Genomic DNA, 25,701 nt, shown 5'->3' with positions numbered 1-25,701 from the left:
GGGGTGGGGGGGCAGGAAGAGGGGGATCGAGAAAGAAAAGTGTGAGGGCTGTGGCTGGGAGAAGCAGAAGTGATGAGAGAGCGAGCAGGGAGGCTGGAGGAGGCTGCCCGTCCTGTCGCCGCGCCCCGCGGGCACCGCCGCTCCTGCCGCCGCCGGGCGCCCCCGCGGCCGCCGCTGCCGCCCCGCCGCCCCCGGCCCGCGCCATGGAGGCGCTGAACGGCCCCGCACCGGGGCCCGGCGACGCGCTGCGGCCGCCGCCGCCCTCGCCCGGCCACCACCACCCGCACGCCGAGAAGAAGCGGCCGCACCGCGCCCCGTCGCCCGCCAGACCCTTCCTCAAGGACCTGCACGCCCGCGCCGCCGCCAAGCCGCCGCCCGCGCCCCCCAAGTCCCCCGGCCTCCCCGCCCGGGCGCCCTCGTCGCCGCACCCGGGCGCGCACCAGCCCTCGGCGGGGCTGCTGCCGGCGCCGGGCCGCCTCTCCCGCCGCCCCGCCGCCCCGGGGGGCAAGGCGGCCGCCGTCCCCGTCACCGCCGTCGGCAGGGCGGGCGCCAAGGCCGCCCCCTGCGCCAAGCGGGCGGCCCGCGGTCCGGAGCCGGGGCCCGGCGGCCGGGGCGCGGGGCGGCAGCCCGGCGGGGAGGCGGCCCCGCCGCCCGGCAAGGGCAGGAAGGCGAAGCGGGGAGCCGCGGCGGGCAGCGGCCATGCGGCGGCGGCCCTGGCCCGCGTCGGCCACACGGACAGCAGCTCCGACCTCTCCGACTGCCCCTCCGAGCCGCTCTCGGACGAGCAGCGCCTGGCCCCGGCCGCCAGCAGCGACGCCGAGTCCGGCACCGGCTCCAGCGACCGGGAGCGGGAGCAGCCCGCCGCTCATCCCGCCGCCCATCCCGCCGCCGAGCAGCCCCGTACCGGCCCCGGCCCCGGCCCCGGGCGCGGAGCTCCGGCGGCCCTCGGCTCCCGCGGGGATGCGCTCCCTGCGGCCACGGGCGGGGCGAGAGCCACGAGCCGCGGGGAGCCGCCGCCGGCAGCCCCGGAGGAGCTGCAGCGGGAGGTGGAGGAGCTGCGCTCGGAGAACGAGTACCTCAAGGTGAGCATCGCCCGCGGCGGGGATGGGAAGGGCAGGAGGCGGCAGCGGTGGAAACGCGGCCCCCTCTTGCCCGGGAATGCGGGGACCGCGCTGGGAAGGGGGGAAGAACATTCGCGCTGCCTGGAGTCACCTCCCATGGGACCCCCGCCCTCGCTGGACCAAATGCCGAATTTTACCCGCAGGAGGGAAATAGGGGCAGGGAGAGCCAGCCGGGAGCCTCGGCCCCCTCCTCCCCCGCCCCACGAAGCGGGAGCGCGGCGCAGCTTGAGGACAGCTAAGGGACTTCAGGGAATGATCGCGGCTCCTTGCAAAGCCCGAATTGTGGGCGCTGGGTGAACGTCAGTCCGATGCAACATGTACCGTGGCAATGTTGCGTTTGGTTGACGTGGTGGTAGCTCAACAAACACTGACTCTTTCTAAAGCGCAGCAAACACAACAAACTGGTTAGCAGAACTTTGCTTTCCAGGAACTGTTTTCCTCAGTATCACCCTTCGGGAAAAGCCAAAGGAACAGGTTCCCTCATTTGATGTGGAAAGGATGACAGCGTTATGTGCTCTGATTATTGTGTTACTTTATCACTGGAAAGTGAAGCCACTCGCTGTGAAGTACTAATAGAACAACAAGAGCAGCAAGAAAGAAGTGTCATTGCATCCTTGTACAGGCAGAAAACTATATCAATAGGAATCCTCAGAGAAACAGGAAAGCTAAATTCAGGCGAGCTCTGAGCTGGGTTGACCTGTGGGAACCTTTAGTTGGACTTGTGCTTACAATCTGATCTTTTGGCAGAGCAAAGAAGCTGCATCCATAAAGATCTATAAATAAGATAAACTGAGATAATCCTGTAACCACAGCCACTGACTCTGCTTCTGGTGAAAACAATCTTTGTTCCCTGATATTTGGACTCCCTGTTGTCAAGCAAAATAACCATGGAAATCCATGTAAATCTAGGATTCTTACTCAAATAAGAACTGCAGTTTTGTGTATAACCTTGGGAAACAAGAGTGATAAAGACACAGACTAGGCTCATTAAGGGGTTTTGGCCAAGGTACACGAAACAATATTCAGCATAGCAAAAGGGTAACAGCAGGGGTGCTGCAAGGTTCTTTGCCAGGTCTGGTGCTGCTTAGTGAACTGGAAAAAGGAACAAGCAATGATACAGCAAAATTTTCAGATGACATTAAGTTTTTCTAGCTTAAGTCAAGTCCAGCAAAGATCAGACAGAACTTAATCATAAAGTTAACCCCTGAGGAACGTGTGAAAAATGAAGGCAGAGGATGGCAACTAAATCTTAATATTCAAAATCTTAAGTATTTGGAGGGAATAAGTATGCACTTTTCTGTTTAAGTGTGTTAACTCAGGAGCATAATGAGAGAAGGAGAAATTAAAATCTGCAAAAATTGTTAGATTACAGAGGGAACTGAAGAGAGACTAACTAAGAAAGTCTGGCAATATTTTATAGAACTGTAGCTGTTACACAGGTCAGTGAGTGTACCTGAAATACTGTGGGCACTGCTGGTCATCTAGAAAAGGATAGTACAAAACCAGACCAATAAAAATTATTGGTTTGTAGCAAAGCTTTTATAGCACTCACTGGATGGAAAATTTGAGTGTGGTAGGGAAATGTAATAGTCTATAAAAAGATGAGCAGCATAGAGAACCTTTATCACAAGCTTCTCTTTTATTTGACAGCCTGAAAGCAAAAGAAGATGTAGTGAAATCAGAATTGATAATGGGAATCACTTAAGGAGTGGGTAACTGGCACTGCCATTGGAAGTCATGAAGTCCAAGAGCATCTCTTTGCATTACAGGGTTTGAACAAGTATATGAGTATTTTATACTTAAACTTATACAAAGTGTGTGTCAAGCTCTCTTTCTTTGTAGTGAAAGTGATCTTTAACTATGGGAAACTGGGAGAAAAAAAGAGTGTGTTTGAATTGTCTAGGACAGACCCTTGTTTTTGTGTCCCACCTGAGGAACCCTGTGATCATGGGACCTAGTTTACAAGGGCAAGTCTTAGGTGAAGAACTTTATTTTGCTCCATTCCCAATTTTTCACCCTGTGCAACAATGTCTTCAGATCTTTCACCTTGATGTCTTTGCCATCTACAGCAGTTATTTCCTCTTTTCCCCCTTTTTTTGATTCAGATTGTGACTTCATCATGTTAAAAGTATTTCTGAGTCTGGTAGGATAATACAGACTGGTTTCTTTGGTGGGCATGTCCTGGTGCCTGGAAAGCCATGAGCTAACACTATTGCCTCTTCTGAGGGAAATGAATACATTGTCTGCTTTGCTTGGCCACCTTGGTGTGCGAGGTCTTATTTCTGCTCCTCTCTCAAAATGGCTGGAAACAGCCCAGTGATGCAAAAATTATCAGGAGAATTCCCAAACCTCATTCGCTTTTCCTAGGAAAACCTATAAAAAAGTCTGTAAATTAAAACCACATCACTGTCTGAGTTGTTTACTTGTGGGTTTATTCCATGTGTTTTTTCCAATGCAGTTCCCTTGGTTGGCATTGGAGTGAGCTGTGTTTCTCCAGAGGGGGCTAAGGGATAACAGGGATGCTGTCAACTGTAAATAGACAAATGATTAGATAAATCCCAGAAGAAACTGTTAATTTCCTGAGCATGGCCATGAGCCAAATTTTGTGGGTTTCACTCCTCCTTATCCCTCCCTGCAGCTGGAGTGCAGCCCTGAGTGCACATAATAAAGTCTTTTTCAGGGAATTTTATCTTTCACATAGGAAGGTCTTTCATGTATCTTTCATGTGTCTGTAACACAGGTTATAGAAGATACACACACACACACACACACACACACACCCAGACTTGGTGCTAAAGATTACTAGAGATTAAAGCGTTACCAGATGGAAAAATCCAAAACAAACCCAATCATTTGTTTTTGTTTCTACACACTAAGTACTAGAAAGTCTCCCAGAATGCAGAGCAGGCTGCTGCTTCAGCAAACATCTCAGACTTCTTATACCATGAGCCAGATTTTAACTTGTATCAAGTTTCCACCTTATGTATTTCCAGGGCTTTACCCTAGATAAGAATTTGGCTCTAGCCATAGCTAACTAGCTGCAAAGCTAAGCCTGTAGGTGAAGTGCATGAGGAGACGTGTTTACATTGAGAAACCTCTCTTCTACTTCACCTCTGTGAAGTTTCATCACTGATTTCACTTTCATGTATTCCTTGCATGACCTTATTTCAGCTACCTGTGGGGAAGACTAATACTACAGCAGCATTTTAAAATATATCACTTAGTTGTTGATGTCTAAAAAGAGAAATTTTGTCATGATGTGCCTGACTCTGCAGGACCAGGAGATCCTTGGTAACTGCTGGTAGTAAATAAAGTTTTAGTTATTGCTCATCAGTCCTGCTAGTAGTAGAAAAACACTGCCCACACATGTGGTTGATTTTCAAGTTTGCTTTAAAGTGTCCAGCACACGGAGAAGTGTCATTCAGCATGCAAGTCCTTGGGAAACTCAGAAAGAAACCCTTTGTGGTGTAGAGCCCTCTGAAGGGTGGGGAATCTTAAGGAAAGGGGCCCAAATTTTAGCAATTAGAGATGTTTTTTATTTGTCTTAGCCCAGCTTTAGTTAAGACTGTTTTAATTAACTAAATGTGGTGGCAGAAACAGCAGCGGTGTTTTAGTCACAACACACACCCCTTTTCTCTTTGCACCCTTCGTGGCCCTAATGTGAAAGCCGCCTCCTACACGAGGCGTGACACTTCCTACAGCCCTTAAAATAAACCTGATGCTTGCTGTGCTTTTCTTTACTGCCCTTCTCTTTGGGCCTGTGTTGTACAAGTTCAATGCTGCCGTGTGGATTAGCACAGACAATATACTATCTTGGATTTATTAGATAACTGGCTTTTTTGTCTTGCTTTGTCTTTTTTTCTTTCTGTATTCATTTGTAACTGTGACATATTCTGGATATGAGTTGACTAAGGGACCACTGCAGGCCCTGTATTCCACTCTGATGCATCTAAACTATGTTCATTTTTGTTTGAAATCACAATGTGTGTCATATGAGTTACATTGTGTTTCTTTACTCACTTGGAACTGTAGCTCTTTGAGTTGCAGCCTTGCGCTGAACTCAGGGGCAGTAATTCCACCGCTTCTCTTATTAACCTGCAGGGATTTGTGGATGTCAAAGGGTTTTGCAGGGCAAAAGTGATGCACAGTGATGGCACCAGTTTTTTCCCGTTTAGCGAGGGTTGCCAGGGTTAGCAGGATAGAGCTCATCGCGCATCCCTGCTCAGTGCTGCTTTTCCCACCTGGAGAGCATGGAAGGTGACAGCCCTGCCCGGGGCACGGACCCCAGTGGCTGGGGGTCAGCTGCCGAGCAGGATGTCACTTTGGGGGGACAATAGCGAGGCCATGTGCCTGGCTAGCTCCAGCTGGGTCCTGGCAGCCCCCACCCTGCCGGGAGGGGGTGAGCTCTGTGCTGCGCCGCGTTGGCCTCGGTGGCCGTCAAGACATGCTATGGATGGTGCCATTGATGAGTGCTCCAACAGCTTCAGCAGCCCCAGTCAAGGATATGTGTCGGAACAATACTATAGCTAATGCTTGAATGTGGCAGAAAAGCTGCCAGATGCTGCTCTCAGATCCTGCGAAGTTAAACCAGCCCTCGAGTCAACAGGTGTGCACGGTCCTATGACTTTTCAGTTCACATCTCGGTTTTGCGCACAAGCTTCAGACCATGTTGGATTGGTGCATGACTTGTAAACTAGTCTGATTTGAGAGCTAAATAATAACATCAGGGGCCCTGGGACTTCGGGTTCATTAACATATTTTGCAAGAGGCAAAAATAATGGTTGTTGCTTTCTTCCCAATCAAAGCCTTTCAGAGCATATTTATCCCTGCTGCAGTTCTGCTGTGAAGTGCTGTGGGGGATGTGTGTATTCCGCAGCAGCAGCAGCATCTCCTACATATAGACGGTTTGAGATATTTAAATCATGAAAACAGAGATTATGTAAAATCACAGTTCATGAATCTTAGATTTATCAAGGATTTTCTAGAAGCTCTGGATTCGCCAGTGCAATAGCAGCTCCCCCCTGTAATTGCCACTCTTTCTCCCTTCCCCACTCTCCCCTCATTTGATATAATTTATATTAAATAACATTCTGTTTAGAAAATGGTTCTGACAAAATCTATAAATATGACTTTTGGGTAAATTAATAGACATATCTTTTACATAGTCCTGATTCATTTGCATTTTCTTCAATACTATACAATTCAGTGATTTTGTGTGTTTTTGTCTTCATAGTTTGCAGGTATTTTCAACTTAATATAACACCTCTGCATACTGATGTGTTTTAACTCACTGTAACCTAAGGACTTTGCTAGTGTGTATAACTGTATTCACAGAGTAATGAATTCGGTATTCATGTGTCTTTTATGCTGGTTTTTAGCATGTAATTTCTCCCTAATAATAATTTCCAAATTTTCTTTGACTCATAATTGTGTTCCACTATTTAGTGGCTCTGAGATAAGACATTTTTTATTTTAGGCAGCAATTCCTCTCAGTGAAGGTAGATCAGCAGGCTGACCTAAATGCATGTGCTGAAGATGACCTTTCCTCTGTATTTATGTGCAGTTTAATGGTCTTGCTTTGGACTGTATTTAGTCTGGTCCCTTGAACAAAACATCCCCGTCATGCATATGTTTTAGAGCTGTCCAGAGGACTCAAGTAATGGAGTGCATTTGAGGCTTGGAGTGCATCTTGATGCACCTACAGAGTGTAGCTCTCTGTTTGATTTTGGAAGGAATCCATTTCTTGCATGCTCTGGGGACAGAATGAGTGTGCAGTTGATGGAGATGATTGGAAAATTCATTTTCAAACCTTATTACAGATCATAACTAGACTGGCTGGGTGGACAGAGCCCATAAGTTATGCAAGTATTCCTGGTCATTTCAGTGGGAATGACTCAGATGAGTATGGGTTACTCAGTGTAATAGCTGCATGGCCTGACCTTTGCTCTCTCTTTCTCTCTCTCTCTCTCTTTTTTTTTTTTTTTAAAGAATCATAAACAAGGCATATTCCTATAATTTGTTCTTAATTATACTTCATTTTAATTAAATCAATAATAAACAAGCATGACATCAGTAAAGGTATTAATGAGATAATGGCTTCCCTTCTGACAGGCAAGTGTTTAATTTGCACAGTACAGACAGAAAATGACCCATCAGTATGTATTTGGGCTACACAGTGTGGAAGTTGCACACAAGGCTTTCCCCTTCCCAGCCAGTTCACATTGGCTTGGCACACTGACAGGCAAATGGGGAATCCTGGTTCTGTTGGTTTTGCACTGCAGTCCCAGGGACTCCTGCAAACAGAGAGGCTGTTTGCATTGTTTGTGTGTGGCCCTGAATCCATACAGCCACCTGTGACCCTCAGATGGGTGGTTCCTGTGAGACCCCAAAGAGCTGGCCTTTAGGAACTCATTTGGGCCAAGGGAAACCATGAGCTGAAAGGCTCAGGAGCTGGTACAACCTGGATTTCTACAGCAAATTTGGAAAGAGCTGCCAGTTAGAAAACAGACTTCCATTAATTTTTTTTCTGATGACCAGAGTGACGCAGGGAAAGAAAAGCATTTTAGCTTTTCCTAAACAATATTCCTTATTGCAGGACTCTCTGCCTCGTGCTGTTCTTACTGAAAATAATAGCATAATTACCATTACATTAAAAGGGATTGAGAGGAGGCTTTCATCCCCTTCAGGAATGCAGAGCAAAGTGAAGCTTCTGAAGCACTTAACCTCCCAATTTCAATTGCCACTTTGGAGTGCTGGAGCAGGTCCTCCCTGTTTAGGGAAGGGAGCAACTCTCCATTTGTAGATGAACAAAGAGGAATGGCTGCTTTCTTGCCTGTTTGTTTTAATTACTTTTAAGTGCCTATTCTGATCTCTTTCTTCAATTTTACAATATTAAAGTCTATGGTATGAAGCTCAATACTTCCTGAGAGAAAGAGCTTTAATTCTAACTCACAATAATAAGAGTAGTAAGAACAATAGATTTTAATAAAGTCGAGGGTTTGGCTTATCTGTTCTTTCCATCTGCCTTGCAGCCAGAGCATCCCTTTTTTGCAAACCACCACGCTGAGAAGTTTGGCTTTGCTGTATTTACCTTTGAGTTCACAAATGATTGACATGTTTTCCTTCAAAGCAGTAGTTTGCCAGTTTAGTAAGTAGGACCATCATAGTTTCAGTTGTAATTTCCCCTTCCATGGGTCTTTAACTTAGCTTCCTTCATTTTCTGTGCATGGATCACTTTGGAGGAGGAGTTAAAGCTGTTCTGGTTTTCCAGGTGCCGTTGTAACAGTTCTGACTTAGGATCTTTCACCATACAGTTTCAGTGTCCACAGCAGAATCAAAAGGAGAATAAACTGTTAATAAATGAAATCATCTACACCCTTGTCACTGGCCTTGTGGCCTGTATTGAAAGGAAGATTGTGTCTTTATTGTAACCAAAGTTAAACTTTTATGGTTTAGTTAAAGGTTATCCCAGCATCTATAATTGTGTGCTGACTGACATACAAAATCTGAGCCAGATTTTCCAGAGATTACATGTTCCTCTCTATATATTTATTATATAATAATAGGACTTCATGTTGCTATTCAAAAAGATTTAATCTGTCTGATTTAATCTGATGCTTTTCCTCTCTGGGCTGGACAGAATACATAGGTTCAAGCCCCAAGCACTGCAGCAATACAGCAGAATATGGGCTGATGCTGCATGCAGCCTGTACAGTGAGGTTTTTGCTCCTTATACAGTCAAAACTGTTTGTGGCCTCATGTTGCCTTGCTTTAAGGCTCATCCAAAGGGTGCTGTATCTCGAAGTCAGAATACAGTTTGATTTCCATGTGAAAATTTTGGAAGAAGAAAAGAAATTAATTGTGGAAAATGCATCAGTCAAAAAATATCAGAGGAGAACTGTGTGAGATTGTAAAGTACAGCCTCCTTCATTGTATTCTAAATTTTAATTTATCTGTAAAATTACACTAGAGCACTAGAGAAAAACAAACCTTGTATTTATAACCAAAACCAGAGGCAAGCATAGCACAAAAAAAAACCCCAAAAGAAACAACCCCAAGACCCCAAAAAAACCCAAAACAGAAATACAACCAAACAACCAACCAAGCAGAATAAAACCCCACAACACTGACTTGCAAAGTCATGGTTATGCTGATAAGAGAGATTGAGAAAACTTTGTTTTACCAGGAGATTAAATACAGTCCTGTCTCCTAAAACATAACTCATGCCAATGCTTGCAACTCTTTGAGGAACTTCTTTGTTGTGAGGAAAGACTGGATTGAAGTCCCCAACAGAGTGGCTTTTACAGCTGGGAGAACTCCCATGCCCAGATAGGATTTGGAAATATTCAGTTTCAATGGGATGAGTGTTTCAGGGATTTGGTTGTTTAAAATTATGTGAAGTTCACTTTCCAAATTTGGTTGCAATAAAAGCTTTGAAATCAAATATTGTTTATTATTTGTCTTTAGAAACCAACGAAATTTACTACCAACAAAACTTGAAAAAGATAAGAAGGAAGTTTAAGAGATGAGCAATGACATTATAATTGCAGGCTACTTTATACATGAAAGCCATTGCTTAGTTCTTAAATGTAAACAGCAGATTATAAACCAGATCCCATTAATTTGTTGATGACAGTTGTTTTTCTTTATTGTGGATTTGTGTTTCAAAATTGTAATTTAAAACCTAATTGCTAATCTAATATTAGCATTCTGAAGATGACATTAAAAAGTTAATTGAACTTAAATCTAGTTGAGGTGAATTCAACACCTGAGTCTGCAGACAACCCTTAAGAAGTAACTCTGGTCCTGTTCATTCCACAGGGCTGTGTTAGCGCTGATTGGTAAAGACTCTACTTTTGGTATGAGTACCTTAGCCAAAATACCTCAATAATAAGCTGATAATGCATGAGTGTACTCCTTTTCTTAGGTTCAAAAGCCACTGCTACTCTCTAATCAGTTTCTGAAACCTTGACATTCTCTTCTGCATCTCCTATCTTCACTGGGTAAACTTTTACTTTACCTCTTGAAAGTGTCTATGAATGTGAAATATAGTGACAGGTGTGTACACAGGAAAGAAAAGCAGGGCTCATTTCCAGTCCAATCAAGCATGCATTGCTATGTTTTTCTTTTTAAAAATATACATCATTTATCAAAACTTCACCAGTGTGTTGGCTGTAAACCGGCCAGAGTATTTGGCTGTGTCCTGAGGAGCAGTAGATAGAGCCTGCACCCTAAATTGTTTTGAAATAATCCTGCTGGTTTTGGTCTGCAGAGCTCATTTGCTTCGTTGAAGAGTCAGCTGTTTGTGCTTAATTAATGTATTTGGAACTTGTGAGGATGTTATTGCTGCAGGGTAACCTCAATGACTGTGCTTACACTACTCCTTTCCAGACAGTGTATGGTGTGAGCACGATCCAGCTCACTGGGGGGTGACCCCTGAGTTTATCCATCCACACAAATATCCTGATCCTGCCCCTGTCCCAGAGAGACTGTGGGACTGGATGCTCCTGCAGCAGAAATCTGAATATATTGAGGATGTACAGTGACATAGTGGGCTTGTGAGAAAACTCCTCTGTCCTTCCAGAGCATCCAGGGAGAACGGTGTAGGGTCCTGAGTGGGCTGTGCTGGTGGAGAAAGCCTCACTGGTGAGCCCAGAGCTGTAATTCTGGAAATAACAGGCCTTGTGTGTACCCAAAATTTATGCTGGCTCAACTAATTGAAATTAAACCATGGCTGTATAAATACTGGAGTTTTTATACATGGATGGGATTTTGGTAAGAATAACATTTTTAATTCTAACATAACTGACAAGGCTAAAGAACCCATCAACCCTTCTTCCTTTGGTCAAGACTGTGCTCAGGGACAAGATCTGCCCTGCATTGGTTATCTAAGCTCCAATGAAGTAAGATTAATATGTCATCTGGTTATGCCATGGGAAGAGCATGGGAATGGTTGAGAGGACTGCCAGAAGAGTATGGGCAGATGTGTTCTTGCAGGGACTGGACAGGGATGGTTGAGCCAGGGGCAGGGGAGCTTTGTCAAGGGTGCTGACTTCATAGCAGTGCCCCCTCCACCTGAGACAAGTGTGAAATATTCTCTGGCCACCTTTGGAATTTCAAGTGTGAAATAATCTCCAACCGTCCTTGGTATTTCAAGAGTGATTTACAGATCTGAAGTGGGGTCACAGTGCAGCCAGCCCGGAGTACCAGTTCTCCTGGAATCTTATTTAAGTGAAGTTTCCCACAGAAAATTTGATCTTTATAATATCGAATGCAATTTTAAAGAAACCAATTTAAAAATTAATAGTCAATTTCAAATATTCTCCTCCTAGCTCTTTTTCTTGATTCACTCCTCCCCCCCCAACTCTGTTCAGTTTGAAGAATCATATTTTTTTTTCTCTCATGCAGTAGTTTAATACTTTGTACCCCTCTGCCTGGAGGACCTTTACAACAGTTCTAGCTTTGGAGCTTCAGTCACGCAGGCATTAAACAAATGGCAGTGGTAGAGCTTATCCTGTTCAGCTGTAAATCTTTAATCTGACTTTAGAGAGCAAGTGCTACACATGGTACAACGGGGAACTGGGACAGTTCATGATGCCCAGAAAAGAACCAGCAGGTTATTCCCATGGGCACATGGGAACACATGGGAAAACATTGTTTGGTTCCTGTGGTCCTGTTATTGAGATGTGTGTGCACACAGCAAAACCACACTTTCTCCTGCACACAATCCACGTGTCATTAAGCCAGTGCACAGTGTTAGGCTCAGATGGGACAGCATTTCCATGTGAAGCATCTCAGTATTTCATGCCAGGGACTCTTTTTTTCCTAAAAATTTCATTTTTAGGAGGTGTTGGTTGTTAAAAAGGCACACCACACAGAGCTGTTGGAGTGCTTGGTTAAGTAGGTTTACTGTAGTCTAAGTAAAGCAAGAGATCAGTTCAAATGGTGGTAAAGTATTGTGCAGTTTTAATTTTAACTTGAGATGGTAAAATGAAGGTTACCAGTTTCAGAACACATGAGCATCTGGTTTGTTTTTAATTATCCAAGCAGTTGAAAGAAATATGACAAGTATCCATTAATTTGCTTCAGCATAATTACTCAGTGTTGGGTTAAAACTTCTGTTCGCGTGGCTTCTGGAGCTGCACGTTGCAATCTGTATCATTTCATTAATGTGGTATCCTAGCGAGCGTGTTTCCTATTTTGCTCCCATGGGTGAGATTTAGAGGTATGATGGAGCACTGTTTTGCCTTCTCACAGGATGAGCTGGATGAACTTCGGGCTGAGATGGAAGAAATGCGTGACAGCTATTTAGAGGAAGATGTTTACCAGCTGCAGGAGCTCCGGCGAGAGCTGGACCGGGCGAACAAGAATTGCCGCATTCTGCAATATCGTCTCAGGAAAGCAGAACAGAAAAGCTTGAAAGTTGCACAAACAGGCCATGTGGATGGAGAGCTCATTAGGAGCCTGGAACAAGATTTAAAGGTGGGTTGAGAGATTCATACTCACAGCAAAAGAGAGCAGACTGTGATGTGGCTCTCTGCAATGGAAGTGAGGGTGACACATGAAACAACCAGTAGTTCTCCAAACATCACAACCAATTTCCTTCTGCTGTGGTGGAGAGCAAATATTCAGCTCATCGCCATAAAAAGATGTGTCAGTGAGTAAAAAAAACATGTGTTCAGATTCAAAATGAAAGAAATACAGTCAAGTTACATTTCTGCATTTGAAAGATTTAAAGGGTCTTGATTTACTGGTTTTACTGAAAACCTTAGCTTTGCAATACTGTGTAAACAAAACCTGATATGCCTTTTCCAGTTCATGCTGTTTCCTTCCTTTTCACTTCTTGCTTATGCAAAGTAACTGGGAAAAAATAGTCTAAGGTGCATTTCTTGGTGTCTAGTGAGTTACTTGTAACAGGAACAGAGTGTTATAGTGTTTTTGCAGGGCAGATAGAGAATCAAAATGCTCATTCCCTACAAACACAAATACCTGTCAAAATTATATTCATACTGAAACAATTTTTGTATCTTTCAGAAATGCTTCCATCAAGACCAAGTAAAGCTTTGTGTAGACATGATGTTTATCTAGCTTTACTCATCTTTCTTGATATTGCCATCTTGCAGCTGTTTTTAAAATATCTTCTGTAGAGAGGACTGCTTGCAACTAGAATTATTAAGAATATTGTACTTATAAGTGCAAAACATAAAACCTTCTGAAACCAGAATGATTTGTTGTCAGCAGAGGAAATGAGAGTAGCATATCAAGTCATCAAACCTTTTAATATGTCAGATCTCATTTTTTCTTTTATGATGGAAACCAAATTATAACCTTATAACAATAGCAATGATACATTACTCAGTAAAAATCTTGTACCTAGATTTCAATGAAAGAGATATTGAGTGTTTTTATTACTGACTTCTTGTAATTCCATAATTCCTTGTGTTGTATGATGTATCACCTTTATAGATGTTTTTGGAATAAATATCTATTCTTTTTAGGCTGGACTCAGAAAACCTAAGCTAGCATATATTTTTGTGCTTTCATATCACTCTTGCCTAGTTGTGATTGCTGCTAGAGCAGCCAGTTTGTGTGGCTGTGACTGCTGCTCACACTGCTTTGATGGATGGCCTGTCAGCATTACAGCACAATTCCTTGTCTTTGGCTTTATCTGTGTGATGTGCTGGGACTTTGATGGGCGGTTTTGGTGCCTGCTTGTTTCCTCCTGCTGTTCATGACATTGCCTTAGCATAATGTGGAGAGGGAGCTGGAGATGGGTAATCAAATATATTTTCATTCTGGATTCCTTTATTAGAAATGAATATTCATTTTGATACTTGGAAGGCTTGGAGTGTTCCATCAACAGTGTCATAATTGAATTAAAAATCTCTTGGCTGTCTAGGGCTGTCATGTGCTTCTTACTGTAGGAGACATACCCTAGCTGTTGCTCCTCGTGGATGATCCTCATGCATTTGTGCTCTTTTGACCAGGTAGCCAAAGATGTTTCTGTCAGACTGCACCATGAGCTGGAGAGTGTGGAGGAGAAACGAGTCAAAGCAGAAGATGAAAATGAAGTCCTTCGGCAGCAAATCATTGAGGTGGAAGTATCCAAGCAGACGCTGCAAAATGAGCTGGACAAGTTAAAAGAGGTAAGCAATTGTCAGAAAAGCCATGCAGAGCATGGAGTTAGAATGGAAATTTGGCACAGAGATGTCTTAGACTACTAATTCTTACATGAAGTGCTTGTTGATATTGCTTGTACAATTGTCCCAAAGGTCTCCTTTGTTATATGTCCCAGATACGTCATTGGTAATTTAGAATCAATAGAGATGTAGATGAGTGATGCTCCACTTCTTGTCTTTGGCTTCTCACAGGGCTTCTGTCCCATTTTAAACTGTCTCCTTAAGAACTCTCTTCCTGCTCTTTCTGATTTGACTCCAGCTAGCTCTGGCTGTTCTTTACACAGACTGGGACTTCCACCTACTTGAAAGTCAAATGAATTGTGCATGACTTGTCTCTGAGAGCAGGGCTCAGATAGGCAAGCCGCTGTTCTGGCTGGTACTCCTCAGTGATGGTGGTGGTGGAGCTATCAGCATGAGCTGGGCAGCCAGAATGTGGTCTGTAATGTATAAATAATATTGCACTTCAGGCACAGAAATGCTGTCTCTTGAGAAAGGGGATCATTTCAACTGGTGCTGACACACAGTCACACTGGGTGAAGTGATGAACCTTGGAAGCAAGTGAGCTGAGGAGCAGGGGACCATAAAGGGAAGCCAGATTCTAAGCCACAGCTCTTTGCTGGAGCCTACATCCCAATCTGCAGTGGTATTTCTGTTCTCTTAACAGAACAGCAGATTGGCAGTTCACAGCCCCTGCTCTGTTTTAAACCAGATTGAGATAGAGCATTTAAAAGTAATGAGGTAAGACATTTATCCGCTGAGCCCTGGTCAGATTTAGAGAGCTGGTGCAATTATGTGTTATTTTAATCTTTCCAACATTACTTGTGAGTCAACTGGCACAAAGCCTGGCTCAGTTTTATAAGGACAGTCCCAATTTAATTTCTCTGTGCGTTGGAGTTATGAGTAGTCCAGTGCAGGAGTTTTGGAGCCTTTGTACCTAACAGAGCAGATCATCAGCTGGTACACATATCAGTGTTGCTTAGATTGCTTCTGAACCTGGCCCAAAAGATAAAGTCTGCATTATGTTTTAGCTATTCTTCTCCTTCCTCAATGTTATTTGTGAATGCTGTGCTAAGTGGACATGATACCATGTTACAGGGTCTGCAGTCTCTGCTCTGTAAAAAAAATGCCATCTCATCAACAGTACCTAATTTATTGCTTGTTGTTGATTAACATGCAGGTCCACTGGGTACTGCTTGATGGCCTTGGGGTTCAAGCAGAAATTAAATTGTGGGTGAGAAGTGAGGGAAAAAATGGTCCAGCAGTGCTGAAGGCTCAAGCTAGCTCTAACCAGGCTGAATTTACCTTCCTGCTTAGATTGCTGCAGCTGTCAGCTGTCTTTCTGCTGGATTGCAAGATGAGGTGAATGCACCCTTGCTTTGTATGCATTGCTTGCCAGTAAGAGGCAAAAGCTGGAGGAGAGGTAGGGAAAGGGAGAGATAGCAGGTAGAATGATGGGATGTATTCATGCTGATGTGGAGATAAAGCAGGGCATAAGAGGGATCCTGAGATGTAGTAGTAGAGAAAGTCTGGTTTCACATGCCGTGAGTTGTGGTTTCTCTGGCAGTCACAATTTCACAAGGTCACTGGAGGTGAGAAGATGAGGTTGGAGTCCTCTGCAGGTCACACAAGGACAGATGAGCCAAAAGCTGCAGAAACACAGCTACGTATGTGTCAGATAGGTGTGTTTGCAGTGTTGTTGACATCGCTAAAAAAAATAAGTTATTCACTCAAGATGTGTTCAAATAACTACCAGAAGCGGTGACTCTTTAGGAACATTTAATGTGTACAAGGAATATATTATGGGCACGCCAGCGGAAAGCTAGTGCTTTATATATCAGGACAAAAGTGACCCCAAAGCCATGTAGCTTCTCCCCAGTCCACCCTGACTCTGCATCTTGTCTGTCCAAGGGCTAACAGTTACAAGGAGCATTTTCCTCTCTGGTCCTGGAGCGCTGCCTGAGACCCAGTTAGACAGTATTCACCCTCTGATATAGCTTCCTGCAACCATATGCTCATTCTCTGCAATATCCTTGACTATTCTCTATCATTGGATCGACAGAAAGGCTTTCTCCCATCTATGTTCATATTTATTGCTTAATTCAGTGCTCGCTTCTGCTTTGGCATGCCGTGCAATTCCCTCGGCTCCCATTTCTCACTGCAGTGGATGGCATATATGTTGATTATCTTTAATGTATTTTGCATGCTGAAATACCTTTAGGAATTGTACATGTCTCTGAAAGCACTCTTTCTTTAAAGCCCCCTTTGGTGTTTATCATAATCTTTTGAAGAATTTCTAACATTTATCATGTTTAGTGCTGTTTTTTCATGTTTTTTTTCACCATTACCTGTTTTGATCTCCTGTGATATTTTCAACAGGACTTATTGGGTATATAGGCTTGTTCTACATAAATAAAAAATTTAATTCCTTAAGAAGGAAGTCTTACAGTTTTAACTGGAATTTCTTTTGCCTCCTACTGACCATGTAATTTCAAGTTGTTTTATTAAGTACATATAAGAGAGACTTTCCTGTCTTGTCACTAAATAATATTTCTCAATGTGTCTTACTGTGAAAATAATCTTTCACAGTCCTCTCCTCTCCTCTCCTCTCCTCTCCTCTCCTCTCCTCTCCTCTCCTCTCCTCTCCTCTCCTCTCCTCTCCTCTCCTCTCCTCTCCTCTCCTCTCCTCTCCTCTCCTCTCCTCTCCTCTCCTCTCCTCTCCTCTCCTCTCCTCTCCTCTCCTCTCCTCTCCTCTCCTCTCCTCTCCTCTCCTCTCCTCTCCTCTCCTCTCCTCTCCTCTCCTCTCCTCTCCTCTCCTCTCCTCTCCTCTCCTCTCTCCCTGTGAATTGCTGCTAAAGCACTTCCTTTCCCAGGTGCTTCTGGATTCCCATTCCATGACACACTTTCAGAAGCTTTTGCATAATCTATCAAAACAGCATCTTGGCCCTTGTCTGTTCTAGTATCTGCCAAATGCTCCCCATCAAAAAATATTCTGATTTTCACTGATTGTTTCATTAAGGAGCTCTCAGATAACTGGTGAGTCACTTGCAAGTTTTTAGGATGCCACCTCCTTCTTTCCCTTTGTCTTTTTCTTTTTTTCATAAAGGTACTCCATCCCTTCAGCCTTTTGCTGCATTTCCTGTGTTTTGAGCTAAGATATGAGTTGATAAAGATATTTAATGGATGCTTGTGAATTTTGTCCAATTCTGATGTCTTCCAGTTAGACATCATTCTTCTCTGAATGTCTTCATCAGTATCCTGGCATTCACTTTGCTTACTCATGCCACTGTACTTCCTTTTTTGCTTTCAGTTCTCTTAGCCAAAAGATGATATAGTTCTTTCCTTTCCCATAATACTTCCTAAATTTTTCAGATTTTACTCATTTATCACTGTTCATCATCTGCTACTCTTGCCTGAAGTACTGTCACTGATTCTTTTGAAGATACTTCTTTCACTGGCTAATAATGTTTTTACACTGAATGCTTTTTAACTTCACTGACTGTAGCAAGGTTTTTTGTGTGTCAGTCTTCTCTATCTGCTGAAGCACTGTTGTTCATTGGTTTTTTCCATGATTACACTCACCTACTTTTTCAGTTTTCATTTTTCAAATCTTCCCTTTCTGTCCTTTTTACTATGAACATTTCAACTGGTTTTGCACCACCCTCTGATACCTTTTTTTGTGGCATTCTCCATCAGAGCTGCAGTGTTTTTCTACTGCTGTGAACACTTTTTGTAGCATATCCTGGGATGTTTGTGAGAACTGCCCCTTCTAGGAATTTGCTAGGATTTTCTGTGACTTAACAAAGCCGCTTCCTCCTTACAACTCTGGAAGCAAAGGCAGTGTGCCCTCACAGATTTGATAAGAACACATATCCCTGCCAAGGCTTGCTTGCTTTTTCCTCGTGTTGTCTGGGTTATTAACATTGCCATTTGAGTCAGCAGGCTGCCAGGACAGAAAAAAATGACTCCATCACTAACAAATTACCTCAGGAACATCCCTGCAGCTGTCATTTCTCCCTTCCTAATATCCTAATGCACCTCATGAGAAATATCGATGTGTATTAAGAATTTTTCTCAATCAATCAACCAGAAAGCGTTCAGAACACTTTTTTTCAAAGTTTCCTTTCCTTTGCAGCAGTGCAAAGACCTTACCAATTCTCTTCTGAGCATCTACACATCAGAGCTTTTACTCAAAGTCTTGACAATAGCAAGTGGATTTTCTTTGAGAACTCAACATCTCCACTCAACATCTAATTCACCTCAAACTTCATTTCTTTGGAGCCACCAGGGCATCCTTAAAGGAATTCTTCCTTATACTTTCTCAGGAAAGATACTTCACAAAAGGATGATCTATATTTAGTCTAAGTGTAAAAAACTAGGAAATCACGCTTGGCAAGTGTTGGGTGCCTTTATGTACAGCAGTCATTAATTCCCCTGCCAGCAGTACCTTTCAGAATAATCCTGTCTCTGAGAGCTCCCTACCTGGGGAAGAACAAACCATTTCTGCTACTTATTGAAGAAAAGCACTGAGATGGCACGGGACCAGCTCCTGTTCCCCCTGAGGACAATGAGTTGGTTGCTTGTTTGCAGCTGCTAAATGTGTATTTTCCCATGTCCTTTGTCTGGGTTTGGTGGGGTGAGCCAGGGTGGAGAACAAGGCAGAGCTGTGGCAGCAGTGACACTGCTGGGGATGGGCAGCCCTGTCAGAGCAGACAAAGGGAGGGGAGGAATAAGGTCAGGGGCAGCAGCTGCTGGGAGATTTAGTGTGAGTACTGTGAAATGGGCTAGCAAGAAATGAATGAGAATTGTGTAACTGGGAAGAAAGGGGCTTACTGGGAAGAAATTTACTGGTTGTGCATTGGCCATACTGAGCAGGTGACAATCTTTCTTACGGCCACTGAAAGCAGAAGGACCAGAGGGGCAGCAACCAGAGGTGTTCCTTTGTGTCTGCAAGGACCTCTGCTGTAGCAGCAGCCTCACCTGTGACACTGAAGTTGTGTTGGCCAGCTCCTAACTTCAGTTGAAGTGCTTCAAGCCCTTCAGGTTGTTGGGACTGTCAGAGACCCAGGTGCTGTTCCCTGGGCATCTTCACTCAGGAAACCACTTCCAGCTGACAGAGGGCCATGGCTGCAGCTCACGTTCAGTGGTGTTCTTACAAATAAGGGTAGAGGCAAAAGGCAAGAAATCCTGTTTCCATATATTTCTGCTGAAGAGGGAAGAAGTACAAGTCCTCTGGCCCATAGTAATGCCTCTAACGTGCCTCTGCAGGACACAGACTGAGATGAGAACCAGCACCTATTGTAAATGGGCTTTCCCAGGTTACCTGTGGGTTTCTTAGGACAGTGACTTCTATAAATGCTCTTTCATCCAAGAGCTTTTCCTGCTTTGGATGGTGTAATGCCTAAGCTCATTCTCTGCTCCTCCCCTGCAGCACCTTATTTTTGAGGCACTGTTCAAGAACTGCTGCTTTTAACAGTCAAAGAAAGTTTTCTGTTAAAATATTTGTATAACAGAGTGAAAACCTATATTCAGAACTTTATAAAAATGATAGAAATACACAAGATAAGTTGAAAAGTCTTTCAGGCATATTATTTTGAGTCAAGTTTTGCTCCAAAGTGCAAGTGCAGTACTCTGTTTAACATCAGTAGGGGTGGAGTGCATTTTGCTCATAGAAGAATTCAGCTCTATAAGCATAACATAGCAAAATGAAATCTGGAAGCTGCTGTGTGTGGAATCTGGAGCTGAGTGTGACAGTGATTTTCATTGCCATGAACCTTGTAAGTAGGACAAAACATGTGCTGCATGTGTGTAAAGTGTGACTATCCCAAGCTGAAATCAGATTTCCCACTTTTTGCTCTGATATAAATACAGATCTGGTGTGAAGTGGTACACAAGTGCTAAAGAAATTATTTTTGGTGAAAACACACTTGTTTGCATAAAACATTACCCTATGTTTTCATAAGCTAGGAATTTATACATATTTATTAAAGTGGCACATAGTGTTTTTCAGATATTTCTCAAAGAAAATTTACTCACTGACGTAGGGATATACTGTGAAAATTCCTTGATTTTTGTAATACATTGCCTTTTTTTAGCTATCAGTGAGTTTACATGAAGGGAAATTTATGAGAAACAGGACAGGATTCAAGTAACACCAAAAGGACTAAGCAAGAACAATATGTTGACTCAATAACCCTGTTTAGAATTTAGTGCTTGTGACAGTTTTAAGTAATGAAGTCCTAGGCAATAATCATAACTAAACCCATTAAGTGAATGAAAGTTTTACTGCAGCACCATTTTGTCTCCAATATCTTTTTTTTCCACTGTGATAAATAATAAATTGGTACCTACCCACAGTGAATGATTTATACTTGTTATGGCATTTCAGAAACTGTACAGAGAGTGAAATGATCTGCTTCTTCTTAGTAGGAGGCCATGCATGGGAATGGATCTCTCTGGACTCAAAAAAACTCAGTAGCTAGGAAGCAAAGTCAGTAGCATGAATTTTTTTTTTTTTTAAGTCATTGTATTATACATCTTCTAATGCACTGTCCACATTTTTTTAGAAATTTAAAAATATCTTTTAACCAAAGGACCCCTCACATTTTCCAAATATTTTTCTTATGTTATAAATGCCCTCCCTGAGCAGTATCTGCATCTGAAATTAAGAATTATTATTTAATAAATAAGATACCACCAAGCTCTGATTAGTCTTTATTTAATATGTATTCGTTATTTGTCCAGACTGGCCAGCACTCAGCTGACACTGCTTCCAAATCCTATTATAATTTTGAAGTGAGTGATTTTGAGATAAAGTAACAGTGATTCTGTTGATCAGATCCAGAGATCTGTCTCATGCAAAATCTCTTCTGTTACTCAGCCTGAGTTTCTCAATCCAGGCATGGACTTCAGCTGACTCACCCCCTCCATTACTCCCAAATACTCTGAAGAACCATAACTGGCCTTTGCATATCGAGAAATTATGTTTAGTTGATGGCATTTACAGCAGGAAAAGTGACCTACTATAGCTCCATGACTGCCTGGATACCAGTTAGTTATAAGCAAACCTTCTTTGTATGATAAATTAAATTTCTCTGTGCTCCATTGATAATTCATTTTTCTTACTACATAGCAGAAGCCTTTTGGTAACTTTTCAATAGCAGAGACTGGCATGGAGAAGTTCAAATAGTGTATCAGTCTCCCCATCCTCCACCCAGTTACCAAAAATAATCCTGCTGTCTGTCACATGGGCTTCAGCAGTGACAGTGCAAACAAACTGTACTCTGACATTTTCATTTGAAAAATACCTTCTTTTCATTTTCTTCCTTCCCTTAATATATCCTAACATAATTAAAGGTTTTATGCAGCAAACCCTTGCAAAATATTAGTAGCAAATCCTTCAAGTGCTGTTTTGGGGGCGGGGGGGAAATAAGTGCATGCTCTCCATATTCTAAATCATGTTTCAACTGGGGTGAAAGTCCTAGGTGAAGACAGTACCCTTGGTTTTCCTTGCCAAGGTGGGGACAAGACTTGTTTCAGGAGGAGTAGAGTGTCACAGCATGCTGCTGTTTCTGTGAACAGAAGCTGTGATTTAAAGCTGGAGTATCCACAGCTAAATTCATGCTGAAGTTGATTAGGTATTGCTATTCCACTCTCCAGTGAAACTAATTCAGATCAGCAACCATCTGACAACTGTTCCTGTGGGAGGTGTCATGCAGTGTTTGGGGTGGAGGTGGATACCAGGGCATTGTAGTTCCAGAGGTATCTCATGCCCTGCCCTCCCTGCTTTCCTCGCAGGGCTCGGAGGAACCAGCACAGATCCCAGGTGAATGTAGCCTTGTGCATGTCAGGGAGCTCCAGCTGAAGGAGAAACGGTGTGCAAACCTGTAAGGAGGCTTCCTGCGTTTGGTGCTCAGTGCAGAGCTGGCATCAGTGGGCAGCTCAGTGGCACCACTCCTGGGAGGCACAGCTTCCCTGCCCTTTGGCTGGCTCCCCGTGAGCCGGCGCCAACTGTTTTCATCTCACATCGCCGGTAATTTCATCCCAGCATCTGGAGCGTTGCGTAGCACGATGGAAAAGAGGGAGAGGCAGTCTGTCAGGGCGAGAAGAGGAGCTTTGTGAGGTGCATAGATTCTAAACAAATTTTGCAGATTGCCTGTGGTTTTTGTTGTGATGATGCTGCACTTAGGAATATGTGTCACACCAGGGCACTGTCATCCACAGGGGACGGTATTTTCCGGAAATGCTTAGCAAGGTGAAAAAAAGTCAGCGCTATTGATTTTTGTCCTTCTTTGAAAGGGTTGCTTGATTGTTTTTCTTCTGAAATTAATTATTTAGACTTGCTTCTCTAGCTCTATTTTTAAAAGGAGAACGTAACTTATTGCAGAGATAACTTATGAATTATTGACATTGCACTGCTCAAGCTGTCAGAGGATGAATGAGGGGCAGAGACCTGACCATCCTGGCAAGCTTTCCATTGCCACATGCCGTGGCACTGGACTTTCCTCCTTCTCCATGCCTGGCACTGTGCAGGTAAGCCTGGCTCCACTGCCCAAAGCCTGGCTGGCTGAAAGGCAGCCCAGCTCGGCAGAGTGCCACATTTTGCCTGGATCTGTCAAGAAGTTCTCTGTTCCTCTCAAAGGGAAAAATGGAGGCAGCTGGTGCAAGTAGGTCAGGAAAAGGGTTTAAAGTGGTAAAGAGGTGGAATTATGCAGTTGTGACTCTTCAAGCAATTTGTAATCAGCACATTTTGCTACTCTTGGTAAATAACCTGTTTCTTCAGGCCGCAGATGAGAATATTTTCACCTATCTTGCTCTTTTTGCAAACCCAATCCATGCCAAAGCCATGGTGTGTGCAGTATTTCAGCCTCTTTCTCATCCCCACAGGAGTGATCCCCACACCCCCATTGATTTTGCCAGCAGTTATATCAGCTGGGAGCTCTCTGCAAGGTTAAGATGTTCCTACACTCAGCCTGCTGAAAAATGCCTGGTGGGGAGACAGTATCTGTTCTGTGGGAAGAGGCAGGGCAAAGCCTTCACTTGATTTGGGTTTGGGTTTGATGTCCTTGGTAGGAGAAAGCCTGAATTTTCTTTAAGTGCGCATCATGGTGGTTCATTCATTCTAGAAAATGACACAGTCTGCCCTTAATAGGTACACTGCTTGTGATTTCTCTGTTTCCTTTTCTCTTTACTGTATATTTTGTCACAAGATGGAAGCTCTAGCCAAAATGAATACAAAAATTACAAGATATTCCTACCCAAATTTTAGGACTTGCTCCCTCAATAGTAGCCAGAGCTGGGGAGGGTAAGCTGTGCTGATATTTAGGGACATCAGCATAATGCCTACGTGGGCCGAAGAAGCACAAGGATCCATCTGAGACTGACAGATGGACGTATTGGTCTATTTAAGGCTCTTTCTCAGGGATCACTCCAAAATAGTTACAGCCCAATCTCTCCAGCGTGCTCTTGCCTCAGTGAGCTGTGCCAAGAGAAAGTGGGTCCTGTGCAGAGATTGGTGAAGGCAGCTCACCTCATTGTCACTGCATGTGGAGCTCGGGATAAATTCCCATCCTGAGTTCAGTGGTGTCAAAACAAAAGACTTTGAAGGGATGGAGGAGGGAATAAAGTTATTAAATGATATGATAAAACAGTTCTAAAGCAGATGCAAATCTGCAAACCCTTAAATTTTTTTCCTCATTAATATTGTTTATATATTTGTCTGTAAAAAATAATTGGGGATTTTTTTTGTTCATCCCTTATTTCAGTTTTTTAGAGTCTGGTCCTTCATAGAATAGAGGGATCTTTAAATGTCATCTTCTCCAACCCACAGTCAATGAATGGGGACATCTTCAACTAGATCAGGTTGTTCAGAGCCCCAGTCTGACCCTGAATATTTCTAGGAATGGGGCATCTACCACCTCTGTGGGTGGCCTGGTTTAGGGCAAATTTGGGAGGAAACTTCTGAATGGAGTCCCTCTAGAAAGCAAATTCCAGCAGCCCCTCCCCCTCACCAGTTCGGGAAAGATTTCCTTGGAGAAAATGCACAGGTTATCATTCTTGCCATGTTACAATCTGGGCTAACCCTTCCCTTGCCCACTTATGTATCAGTGGAAGACCATCAGGATGCTCAGGCAGGACTTGCTCTTGGTGAAGCCGCGCTGGATGTCTCAGATCACTTCTCTGTCCTGCATGTGCCTTAGCATAGCTTCTGGGAGGATCTGTTCCATGCACTTCCCAGGCACACAGGTGAGGCTGACAGCTTGGTCATTCCCAAAGTCCTCCTTTCTTTAGGAATCCTTCTGCTTTTCCATTGCATACTCATGTGTCTTTTGTGATTAATTTACTGATTAGTTGATTATTCCCAAACCAGAAGTTGTAGTGCATACTGCCACAGGTATCATAAGCTATGGGCAATTATAGGGGAAGGTTCCCATATTAGTTTGGGGGGGAACTGAAATGTAGGTCCTACATTACTTATAAGGATGTGAAAGAGTGGGAATCACTTGTTGGAAGGAGCTTCCTTGACCACTGTATTAAAACCACTAATTGTTGTACCGTGACCATCATGAATCAAAATTATAGAATGATAGCTACTATGTTCTCTACTCTTGTGATCTGTCAGGGTATGTGACTTCAGTTTCTGGATTACCTTCACAAGAGAAAGGAAAAAGAAATTAGAGTTGGTTTCCTTAAACAAAAATCTCTTTTGATGTCCTCCATCTCTTCCAGTGGCAAACAGATCAGCTTTCCTCTCTCCCCTTCTACAGGTTCCTCCTTGGTGGGATTTCTCACCTTCTGTTCCTTCCTTTTCTTCTTCACCTTAGGTTTTTCCTCAGCATTTTTCAGATGTGGGTGCTAAGCTGAACACAAAATTCTCCAGTATATGCAAACCAGCCCTTGAGGTTAGGGACAGCTGAGATGTGCAGGACTTCAGACACACCTTGGGACAGCAGTCTCTGGTGCTGGGGGCTGAGCTACACTATTTGAAAAGTTACTTTACAGCTGCTGCCAAAAGCTGCTCCCCTAGGTCAGGACTTCAGGCAAGGAAAAAAATCTTTAAACAGGAAGCTTTTTCTGCTATTTGTGGCTCCACCTGCTCTCAACCTCCCCAAAAATACTGTGAGAACATTCCCGTAGTGGGATAACTTGTCACTTTCATTCTGGGCCTGACTGTAGTAAGTGCAAAAAACCAAACAAAATGGTTTTTATCCTACAGTGTTGATTTCACTCTAGGGTAAAGTTTTGCATCTGTTCAGTTTTGTTTGAATGAATAGTCCACCAGTTCACACAGCCATAGAGGAGACTGTAATTTAAATAACACAAATTCAGAGATGTCTCTTGCTTCTCTTGGACACAATTCTTACAAAAATAACCGTATGTAAGAAATTGTGTATTCTTTTGGGGGG

General features: G+C 43.5%; 1 protein-coding gene across 10 annotated transcripts in view; it reads left to right on the top strand.

Annotated features, from left to right (window-relative positions):
• The first annotated feature begins 771 nt into the window (after positions 1-771).
• The window catches only part of MTCL1 (microtubule crosslinking factor 1), a 102,758-nt gene continuing 77,828 nt past the window's right edge, over positions 772-25,701 (top strand). For 5 of the 10 annotated variants that reach the window (XM_059466634.1, XM_059466656.1, XM_059466665.1 and 2 more), the window contains exons 1-3: positions 870-1,082; positions 12,378-12,602; positions 14,108-14,266. In XM_059466634.1, coding sequence (XP_059322617.1) covers positions 12,405-12,602; positions 14,108-14,266 — 357 coding nt within the window. In that variant the 5' untranslated portion in view covers positions 870-1,082; positions 12,378-12,404. Of the gene's footprint in view, positions 1,083-12,377; positions 12,603-14,107; positions 14,267-25,701 lie in introns of all 10 variants that reach the window. The other 5 variants (XM_059466674.1, XM_059466686.1, XM_059466627.1 and 2 more) reach the window with 3 other exon arrangements.

Source organism: Ammospiza nelsoni, chromosome 1 (genome assembly GCF_027579445.1).
Source record: "Ammospiza nelsoni isolate bAmmNel1 chromosome 1, bAmmNel1.pri, whole genome shotgun sequence".
NCBI classification, from domain to species: Eukaryota; Metazoa; Chordata; class Aves; order Passeriformes; family Passerellidae; genus Ammospiza; species Ammospiza nelsoni.
This window is presented reverse-complemented; position numbering and strand designations above follow the sequence as displayed.